Source organism: Trachinotus anak, unplaced genomic scaffold, assembly GCF_046630095.1.
Source record: "Trachinotus anak isolate AG129_WGS33_773 ecotype Australia unplaced genomic scaffold, CSIRO_AGI_Tana_v1 ptg000010l, whole genome shotgun sequence".
In the NCBI taxonomy this organism is placed as follows: domain Eukaryota; kingdom Metazoa; phylum Chordata; class Actinopteri; order Carangiformes; family Carangidae; genus Trachinotus; species Trachinotus anak.
In genome coordinates, this window is record NW_027273861.1 from 4,346,190 (window position 1) to 4,357,494 (window position 11,305).

The 11,305-nt window shown below is 44.2% G+C and overlaps 2 protein-coding genes across 2 annotated transcripts; both read right to left on the reverse strand.

The window, feature by feature from the left end:
- Positions 1–283: 283 nt before the first annotated feature.
- On the reverse strand, positions 284–4,225 carry LOC139626612 (golgin subfamily A member 6-like protein 7). Its single transcript, XM_071487016.1, has one exon. The coding sequence runs from the start codon at positions 3,965–3,967 to the stop codon at positions 2,702–2,704; it is 1,266 nt and encodes a 421-aa protein (XP_071343117.1). The 5' UTR covers positions 3,968–4,225; the 3' UTR covers positions 284–2,701.
- Positions 4,226–4,294: 69 nt separating this feature from the next.
- Positions 4,295–9,177, reverse strand: LOC139626613 (golgin subfamily A member 6-like protein 7). The gene has a single exon (XM_071487017.1). It carries the CDS (start codon positions 8,917–8,919, stop codon positions 7,669–7,671), a length of 1,251 nt encoding a protein of 416 aa, XP_071343118.1. The 5' UTR covers positions 8,920–9,177; the 3' UTR covers positions 4,295–7,668.
- Positions 9,178–11,305: the final 2,128 nt, after the last annotated feature.

The following is an 11,305-nucleotide window of genomic DNA, read 5'->3' on the forward strand; positions in this document are numbered from 1 at the left end:
ATAAAAACAGCAACTGCTACAAGCTGTCACTTTAGAGGTTGGACTGACAGTGTAGGTTGTAATTGGTTTTTCTCCTGTGATGAACGCAGTTTATGGTCTATCACAAATTTTTCAAAATAAAAGACAATGACTTAAAGCACTGCTTCAAAGTAACGAGAAACAGAAAATATTGAAAATATTGCAGTGACCTTTTAAGAATGTTTAACTGTGTCTGTCCCAGTTAAAGATCTATGTGGTTGACCTTTGTTGTGCATGTCCCCTTCTGCAGCAGTATAGTTATGCACCAGGAAAGCACCTCAAGGCTTGGCTCTGGAAAGCAGTAGAGTCAGGGTCATCCTTACACCTCCATGTTGCTGCAGTATGAAATAAAACTGAGACTACCATTGAATCAAAAAGGTTTTTAAAACTGTAAAACTGTATTTCTTCAGTGTTAATGACAGGTCCTCATTTACTAAAGCATAAACGCATACAGCATACAATCTAATGTTGATGCAGTGAGAGGCTTTCCTGAAATCAACACTACAAACAAACATGTTTTTCCCCTCTTGCGTTCCAGCCCACAGCACAGAGGACCTAACATACAGACGATTTCTCATCCCACATTCAAGCTCGTGTTTTAATTCACAGATTTCATCCAACTTAACAGGAAACTTTGTGCGAAGAGGAGTAAACACAGGAGTAGAACATCGCTTGAATAAGCAACGGTTAGTGTTTGCCTGTCTGACTGACACAGAAACACATACATGAAAACACTCTTCACTCTGCAGCTGCACTGATTCCAACACAGCAGTAATTTCTCAGAATATCAGTGTCATTTATCAGTTCATAAAACCAGTGTAACTGTATCACACCAAACACCTAACTGCAAACCATCCTAATACCAACACCTTGCAGCAGCCTTACCTCTTCTTCACAGGCAGAGAGGACTAATGGAGTAAAAGTCCCCCTCTCATCTGTTTAGCTGCTCAGTCGGGTTTTAACGAACAGATGGTGCAAGTTGATGATTGAAAGCAGCATAACTAGAAAAGGCAACATAATCATAACATCTTGTTCATATGAACACATTGGGGTTAAAATATCACCACAGTCATTGAGGTGGTGACTTAGTTCTTTCTGTTTGATAAACAATAAGATGCAAAAAGAGCAAAACAGAAGACAAAGTGCAGCTTATCATGGCACATGACAAAGGTTGGGCCACCTTGAAAAGATAAGGACAAAATACAGCAAAGAACAGACACCATCCCCGCTCTCCCCTACACCAAAACCTTTATTGAACAGAGCACACAGTCGGTGCAGCAATGAATTTTTGAGACTGTGAGACTGTGTAAAATGCACAGAAAAACAACCTGAATTTTGAAATAGGCCAAATAAACCTTACATCCACCATGCTGAAACAACTTTGTTGTTTTTTGTTTGATAGAGGGCAAAAGAGTGGTCAGTGGAGGTTGTCTTTTTCAAGAAGTGAAGTCAAAGGAATCACACTGTGTTTTCTCAGCTGAGTTTATATTCAAATGATGAGTCTAACTGATGCACCTGGAGAGAAAACACAGCAACCACAGGATCCTTCAGTTGCAATACAAACTTTATTTATACAGGATAATTACTTGAAATTATATTTAGACCAAATAAGTTTCAAACACACACAGACTGCACATGAAGTGAAAAACGTCCAGGTACAAACACTCAGCCAGCCTCACCATCAACATCACCATCTGGATGTTGGATTTCAGTAGTTTTCACAAAGCTGAACACAAGCTTGTGGAAACAGTTACAGTAACACAAAGACACCACAAGATGGTGCTGTTGTCCAGATATTTGACACCATGTGAGGGCCTCCTGCTGATTCATCATCCCTTAAGTGGTAGAGAAACAGTAATTTTCACATTCATTTGACAGTTTGCATATCTGTTTTTTACACTGGATCATGGTTGTTTTGAGATACAGTCGTTTCTGTATCATACTTCATTTAGTCTCTAAGAGGTTGCTCATTTTATCATTGTTCACAAAAAGCACTGGTGGAAATACAGGTTTCTATAATCAGATGTTCCAAAAATTATACCCGTAATGACCAGATTGTGTTAAAAAAGGATTATTTATAAGAAAGATTTTCCAAAGTGCTTCTAAGGAGAAATTAGGAGAAATTTAACTCTATGACCGTGAGCTTGGGGTTTATGGTTATGGCTTTTTTCTTATTAACTAATAACTTCTGTTCCTTTTTGAGGTGTCTCACCACCAACACATGAAAATAATCATACTGTAAATATATAATTAATACATGAATATTGATCCTGGTGTTGTCATTTTGTATTTTGATGCTTTGGCAACATTGTTTTTCTAAAACTTTCATGTCAATACAACACCTTGAACAGAGAGAGAGAGAGAGAGAGGCCTTTTTACCAACCAACCCTTCTGTGTGGAAATGCATCTGATACAGAATCACCAGACAATGATCACATCAAACCTCCAGTGGGATCAAAACCAAACATCACAGCATAATCTTTTTTATTTTATTTATGTTTTATTATGCTTTATTTATTAGTGTTTTTCCACTAATTTATCTCTAAGAGAGCGAGAAGAGAGAGAGAGAGAGAGAGAGAGAGAGAGAGAGAGAGAGAGAGAGAGAGAGAGAGAGAGAGAGAGAGAGAGAGAGAGAGAGAGAGAGAGAGAGAGACCCCCACCACCCCAGTCATAAGTTCTCCTCCTACGTCGTCGTCCTCCTGAAGAAGAAGTTGACAAACCTCTGCAGCAATGTTGGTCTTGGTGGGGTCTCCTCTCTGGCTTGTTCCCAAGGGTCCACATACTCAAATGTTTCCTCACTTGAGTATTGCCTCCTCCACCCTGGGAAGAAGAACCTCACGAACCTATGCCACAGTGGAAGTGTGTCAGGTTCACTTGGTAAACTGGGCTCCCCTAAACTGATGGTCTCCAGACTGGCTGGTTTCTCTTCTAGCACCCTTACCTTTTCTTGAAGCTGTTCCTGAAGCAGCTCATCAAAGCTATGAACTGCTTCTGCCACCTCCAGTTCTGTTCTCAGTCTCTTCTCCCACGTGTGAGCCCTGACCCTAATCTCATCAATGTCACTCTGTTGTTTTTCCTTTTGGAGCAAAGTCTGAAGCTCCAGCACTTCCCTCTGCAGAGTTTCATTGACTTGCATGGCCTCGTTTGCTTTCGTTTCAGAGTCACACTTCTGTTCTTTCAGGGTCACAATCTCTTTCTGTAAGTTTTCTTTCTCCTCCTCCCATGCCACTTGGTTCATCTTTGCCTCTTTGATAATTGCTTCCATTTGCTCCTGTAGAGCTTCCTTGTCCTTCACGGCCTGTTGCTCCTTGGCCTTGATTTCAGACCTTTGTTTTGTGAGGACGGTGATCTGTTGCATCAGTTGTTTCTTGTTTGCCTCCCAGGCTTCTTTCTCTTGTAGAAGGAGCTTGTAGGCATTCTCCATGTCTTTAAACTCACTTGAGGTCTGAGTTTCCTTTTCTTCCATTTTAGGGAGATTCAACTTTTCACTCTTTTCCAACTGACCTTTGTTCTGCTCCATGGCCTCTCTTTCCATCCAGAACTTGCGGTTCTGTCTGTACCTTTGAATAAACTCAGTGGCTGTGGTTTCTGAGGAGACACTGCTGGTGACCTGTGTCTTCTGGCTGATCAGGTCATTGATTTGCTTCTGAAGAGCTTTTATCTCTTCAGAAATATTGTCGTTTTTTTGGATAAGGACCTGGTTGGCCTGGCTGAAGGACTCACAGTCTTCAGGGGTGGTGTGTTGCACATGGAAATCTATGTCTTTTATTTCAGGGACACTGATGGTGTCCTGTGCTTCCAGGCGCATCAGGTCGGTCATCCTTTTCTGTAACTCCTCCTTCTCTCTTGTAAGAGCTTTATTTTTGAGACAGAGCACCTTGTGTTTTCGGAGGAGGGTGTCACGGAGGGATTCAAAATCTCTGGGGGCTGTGGTAATCTGCGATTGCATTTTGGAACTGAAGATTTAGTGACGTCCCTAACTTGTAGGTTGCTTTGGATAAAAAATATGTCAATGTGACTATAAATGTAAATGTTGTAAGTCTAAATGTGATGTGGAGTTGGTTTTGTAAGAACACGGTGGGTCACTGCAGTTATTCTGCTTTTTCTAAATGCTTTCCTTCGTCAGGTGTGGTCCTATTTATACCTGCGTCTTACCGGAAGTGACGTGTCATTTGGAATTGCTTTGAAGTGAGATCCCGTAAAAAAAAACAAAAAACTTTGATCCCGTTACGTTGTGGTCGTGGCACAGGGGGCGTGGCGTGACGTCATGATGACGTCACACGCCAAGCCACAATGGGCCAATCACAGTCACGCCAAGCCCGCTCACGGAACGCCCCCTCCTACATACATGGGGCGGCTGTGGCTCAGGAGATAGAGCAGGTCGTCCAATGCTTTTTTTTTTTTTAAATGTATCTGTAAATTATATCATAGTTATTGATATTATAGCACTTATAGTTCACCTTTTTGTATATGTAGACCATTAAAAAAAATAAAAAAAAACAAAAAACAAAACATAAAACAATTTCACAAGTATTGGTGGCTTTCTAACAAAAATCAAACACAAGAACTGATGTTTATTTTCAGCGTTCACTTATATTTAATGTATACACAAGGCAGAAATGAATGTAATATTTTCAGTTTATTTGGAAACCATGGATCTGACCATGTTAAGTGGCTGGAAAATGCATGGTTGGATCTTATGATGTGACTTAATTATGACAATATAAAGTATTTCCTTTATTGATCACAGACAATGATATTGTTTTGAGTCATAGCATTAGGACATAAACCGAAATTAAATTTGGTGCAGTTAGTGTTTGCCTGCCTGACTGACACAGAAACACATACATGAACGCCTCCTTCACTCTGCAGCTGCACTGATTCCAACACAGCAGTAATTTCTCAGAATATCAGTGTCATTTATCAGTTCATAAAACCAGTGTAACTGTATCACACCAAACACCTAACTGCAAACCATCCTAATACCAACACCTTGCATTTAAAATATCACCACAGTCATTGAGGTGGTGACTTCGTTCTGTTTGATAAACATTAAGACCCAAGCAGATGATCTTCCAGTAGTTTCAGTATGTTTCTGTCTAACATTTCACTGATCTGAAAGCATCTTAGCTTTTAACAGTCATGCTCTTTGAGCGTCTCACTACTAAATTGTTGTGTAGTTATGGAAAGAAAAGAAGCTAGCAAGTAGACTTAACTCAGAGGAGTAGTCTTCAGCACTCGATGTCAAGTCAACATTTACATTCATGCTGCCAGGTCTAGTAAAGTGGCAGAGTGGCATTGTACCTGTAATGTTATAGTGTTACTGTGTTGAGACTGTTAATTAAGGTACAAACGATTGATTATTGCAGTTTCGAGTTTTCCGGGCTGTCGGTGAATGTATCTTATTCTTACAGGCTGTGAAGCCTGTCAGTCATCGCAGCTGCCTATGACAGTGACTGGTGTGAGATAACGTACCTGTGATTGGCAGAGAAGGAGAGAGGGCGGGTTGTTCTTGTCTTTTCTGCTTGTCCGGGAGCGGGAGTTAGTCTACGGCGGGAATTGTAACGGCCAGTTGTCAGCGCAGTGGTCATGCAGTGAGACCGGTGAGGCTTGTTGGTCGGCTACGGCCCACGGTAGCCTGTGTAAGTGGACGAATAAAGTGCCAGGAAAACAAGCTCAGACCCTGAGCTTATTTATTGAGGGAAGCTACATTGGGTGTCAGAAGTGAAGACCGACATCGCCTGCGGAGCTTCCTACAACCTCGCTAACTCCCAGACGGCTAACAACTCTGTGGCTCTCCCGGCGGGTGAGGGACGTGTTGCCGCGCTGGTTCCGAAGGTGAAGCGGGAGGTGGACACCATGAGCAGGGCCGCGAAGGTCACGGCCACAGGCTGGTGAGCGGCAGAGAGACATGGCGAGCAAAGAGACCGGCACTCCTGAGGACACATCAGCGGGCGGATTTATGGACATGGCCAAACGCGCTGAGCTGCACGGCGGTAACCCCCCACCCACGGTGAAAACCCCGGGGTATGAGGGCAGAGATCATTGGGAAGCCTTCCGTGCACAATTTGAACTGTTAGCGCAGGCTGGTAGGTGGTCCACTGAAGAGAAAGCCCTCCAGTTATCGATGTGCCCTACTGGTGGTGCTTTGTCAAGCCTGCTGCTGCTAAGCCCGGATGATAGAAGTGACTTTGCTGCTGTAGTCGGAGCTTTAGAGGCGGCTTGGGCCATGTTCAGCAGCTAGCCTGCTTCGCCCCGAGCTGTGCAGCCGCCAGCGGCGTCAGAGGAGCAGTTGAGGGATCTGGCCGGTGACACTGAGGGACGAGTTCACCGCACCTATGCTCACATGCCCCCTGCTATTCAGAGTGAGTTAGCTTGGGGCCATTTCCTCCAGGCTTTGCTACCGGCCGACCTGCGTATCCACACACTGTTGGCTCACCCCAGGTGTTTCCAGGAAGCGTTGGAGTCGGCGATAGAGCGGGAGATGCTGTGTTCTTCTTCCCAAAGGGACATGTCTCACAAATCGCCAAAGGTGAGAGCTTTAACTGAAAGTGTGTCGACTGCAACAGAACCTGCCTGGGTGGGAGGACTGACCGACTGCTTCTGAAAGAGGGCCGCCGGCCTAAGCCACGGCCACGGGCCCGCTGGGGATGTGGACAGCCTTACCATCTGGTCCGCCAGTGTCCTGGGATCCCCGCCAGTCAGGGAAAGTACAGGGGGACCCCCCCAGTATGGTGTCCCGACCCCCTCCAATTGTGGAAATGGCACCGCACGCCGATGCAGAGACATCACAACCAGCAGGGGATGTGGATGGTCAGCTGGAGCAGCTTGTAGTGCTGGGCCAGACCTGGGTGGGACATTGCTGGTCATCAAAATGTTGCAACCAACCCGAATTGTAATGTTTCACTCCTTGTGCCTGAGACTAAACCATGCATTTTTGTTTGTGTTGCAGATTGAACACTGACACCATTTAAGAGCAGACACATGAATCTAGTCTGTATTACGTTTTGAACGCACTGGCTTAAAAGAGCTCCAAGATACAGATAGAAATGTCAAAAATGTTACAGCCATCTCTGGCATTTGACTTTATATATCTGTTGATTTACACTGGATCATGGTTGTTTTGAGATACAGTCGTTTCTGTATCATACTTCATTTAGTCTCTAAGAGGTTGCTCATTTTATCATTGTTCACAAAAAGCACTGGTGGAAATACAGGTTTCTATAATCAGATGTTCCAAAAATTATACCCGTAATGACCAGATTGTGTTAAAAAAAGAATTATTTATAAGAAAGATTTTCCAAAGTGCTTCTAAGGAGAAATTAGGAGAAATTTAACTCTATGACCGTGAGCTTGGGGTTTATGGTTATGGCTTTTTTCTTATTAACTAATAACTTCTGTTCCTTTTTGAGGTGTCTCACCACCAACACATGAAAATAATCATACTGTAAATATATAATTAATACATGAATATTGATCCTGGTGTTGTCATTTTGTATTTTGATGCTTTGGCAACATTGTTTTTCTAAAACTTTCATGTCAATACAACACCTTGAACAGAGAGAGAGAGAGAGAGAGAGAGGCCTTTTTACCAACCAACCCTTCTGTGTGGAAATGCATCTGATACAGAATCACCAGACAATGATCACATCAAACCTCCAGTGGGACAAACCTCTGCGGCAATGTTGGTCTTGGTGGGGTCTCCTCTCTGGCTTGTTCCCAAGGGTCCACATACTCAAATGTTTCCTCACTTGAGTATTGCCTCCTCCACCCTGGGAAGAAGAACCTCACGAACCTATGCCACAGTGGAAGTGTGTCAGGTTCACTTGGTAAACTGGGCTCCCCTAAACTGATGGTCTCCAGACTGGCTGGTTTCTCTTCTAGCACCCTTACCTTTTCTTGAAGCTGTTCCTGAAGCAGCTCATCAAAGCTATGAACTGCTTCTGCCACCTCCAGTTCTGTTCTCAGTCTCTTCTCCCACGTGTGAGCCCTGACCCTAATCTCATCAATGTCACTCTGTTGTTTTTCCTTTTGGAGCAAAGTCTGAAGCTCCAGCACTTCCCTCTGCAGAGTTTCATTGACTTGCATGGCCTCGTTTGCTTTCGTTTCAGAGTCACACTTCTGTTCTTTCAGGGTCACAATCTCTTTCTGTAAGTTTTCTTTCTCCTCCTCCCATGCCACTTGGTTCATCTTTGCCTCTTTGATAATTGCTTCCATTTGCTCCTGTAGAGCTTCCTTGTCCTTCACGGCCTGTTGCTCCTTGGCCTTGATTTCAGACCTTTGTTTTGTGAGGACGGTGATCTGTTGCATCAGTTGTTTCTTGTTTGCCTCCCAGGCTTCTTTCTCTTGTAGACGGAGCTTGTAGGCATTCTCCATGTCTTTAAACTCACTTGAGGTCTGAGTTTCCTTTTCTTCCATTTTAGGGAGATTCAACTTTTCACTCTTTTCCAACTGACCTTTGTTCTGCTCCATGGCCTCTCTTTCCATCCAGAACTTGCGGTTCTGTCTGTACCTTTGAATAAACTCAGTGGCTGTGGTTTCTGAGGAGACACTGCTGGTGACCTGTGTCTTCTGGCTGATCAGGTCATTGATTTGCTTCTGAAGAGCTTTTATCTCTTCAGAAATATTGTCGTTTTTTTGGATAAGGACCTGGTTGGCCTGGCTGAAGGACTCACAGTCTTCAGGGGTGGTGTGTTGCACATGGAAATCTATGTCTTTTATTTCAGGGACACTGATGGTGTCCTGTGCTTCCAGGCGCATCAGGTCGGTCATCCTTTTCTGTAACTCCTCCTTCTCTCTTGTAAGAGCTTTATTTTTGAGACAGAGCACCTTGTGTTTTCGGAGGAGGGTGTCACGGAGGGATTCAAAATCTCTGGGGGCTGTGGTAATCTGCGATTGCATTTTGGAACTGAAGATTTAGTGACGTCCCTAACTTGTAGGTTGCTTTGGATAAAAAATATGTCAATGTGACTATAAATGTAAATGTTGTAAGTCTAAATGTGATGTGGAGTTGGTTTTGTAAGAACACGGTGGGTCACTGCAGTTATTCTGCTTTTTCTAAATGCTTTCCTTCGTCAGGTGTGGTCCTATTTATACCTGCGTCTTACCGGAAGTGACGTGTCATTTGGAATTGCTTTGAAGTGAGATCCCGTAAAAAAAAACAAAAAACTTTGATCCCGTTACGTTGTGGTCGTGGCACAGGGGGCGTGGCGTGACGTCATGATGACGTCACACGCCAAGCCACAATGGGCCAATCACAGTCACGCCAAGCCCGCTCACGGAACGCCCCCTCCTACATACATGGGGCGGCTGTGGCTCAGGAGATAGAGCAGGTCGTCCAATGCTTTTTTTTTTTTTAAATGTATCTGTAAATTATATCATAGTTATTGATATTATAGCACTTATAGTTCACCTTTTTGTATATGTAGACCATTAAAAAAAATAAAAAAAAACAAAAAACAAAACATAAAACAATTTCACAAGTATTGGTGGCTTTCTAACAAAAATCAAACACAAGAACTGATGTTTATTTTCAGCGTTCACTTATATTTAATGTATACACAAGGCAGAAATGAATGTAATATTTTCAGTTTATTTGGAAACCATGGATCTGACCATGTTAAGTGGCTGGAAAATGCATGGTTGGATCTTATGATGTGACTTAATTATGACAATATAAAGTATTTCCTTTATTGATCACAGACAATGATATTGTTTTGAGTCATAGCATTAGGACATAAACCGAAATTAAATTTGGTGCAGTTAGTGTTTGCCTGCCTGACTGACACAGAAACACATACATGAACGCCTCCTTCACTCTGCAGCTGCACTGATTCCAACACAGCAGTAATTTCTCAGAATATCAGTGTCATTTATCAGTTCATAAAACCAGTGTAACTGTATCACACCAAACACCTAACTGCAAACCATCCTAATACCAACACCTTGCATTTAAAATATCACCACAGTCATTGAGGTGGTGACTTCGTTCTGTTTGATAAACATTAAGACCCAAGCAGATGATCTTCCAGTAGTTTCAGTATGTTTCTGTCTAACATTTCACTGATCTGAAAGCATCTTAGCTTTTAACAGTCATGCTCTTTGAGCGTCTCACTACTAAATTGTTGTGTAGTTATGGAAAGAAAAGAAGCTAGCAAGTAGACTTAACTCAGAGGAGTAGTCTTCAGCACTCGATGTCAAGTCAACATTTACATTCATGCTGCCAGGTCTAGTAAAGTGGCAGAGTGGCATTGTACCTGTAATGTTATAGTGTTACTGTGTTGAGACTGTTAATTAAGGTACAAACGATTGATTATTGCAGTTTCGAGTTTTCCGGGCTGTCGGTGAATGTATCTTATTCTTACAGGCTGTGAAGCCTGTCAGTCATCGCAGCTGCCTATGACAGTGACTGGTGTGAGATAACGTACCTGTGATTGGCAGAGAAGGAGAGAGGGCGGGTTGTTCTTGTCTTTTCTGCTTGTCCGGGAGCGGGAGTTAGTCTACGGCGGGAATTGTAACGGCCAGTTGTCAGCGCAGTGGTCATGCAGTGAGACCGGTGAGGCTTGTTGGTCGGCTACGGCCCACGGTAGCCTGTGTAAGTGGACGAATAAAGTGCCAGGAAAACAAGCTCAGACCCTGAGCTTATTTATTGAGGGAAGCTACATTGGGTGTCAGAAGTGAAGACCGACATCGCCTGCGGAGCTTCCTACAACCTCGCTAACTCCCAGACGGCTAACAACTCTGTGGCTCTCCCGGCGGGTGAGGGACGTGTTGCCGCGCTGGTTCCGAAGGTGAAGCGGGAGGTGGACACCATGAGCAGGGCCGCGAAGGTCACGGCCACAGGCTGGTGAGCGGCAGAGAGACATGGCGAGCAAAGAGACCGGCACTCCTGAGGACACATCAGCGGGCGGATTTATGGACATGGCCAAACGCGCTGAGCTGCACGGCGGTAACCCCCCACCCACGGTGAAAACCCCGGGGTATGAGGGCAGAGATCATTGGGAAGCCTTCCGTGCACAATTTGAACTGTTAGCGCAGGCTGGTAGGTGGTCCACTGAAGAGAAAGCCCTCCAGTTATCGATGTGCCCTACTGGTGGTGCTTTGTCAAGCCTGCTGCTGCTAAGCCCGGATGATAGAAGTGACTTTGCTGCTGTAGTCGGAGCTTTAGAGGCGGCTTGGGCCATGTTCAGCAGCTAGCCTGCTTCGCCCCGAGCTGTGCAGCCGCCAGCGGCGTCAGAGGAGCAGTTGAGGGATCTGGCCGGTGACACTGAGGGACGAGTTCACCGCA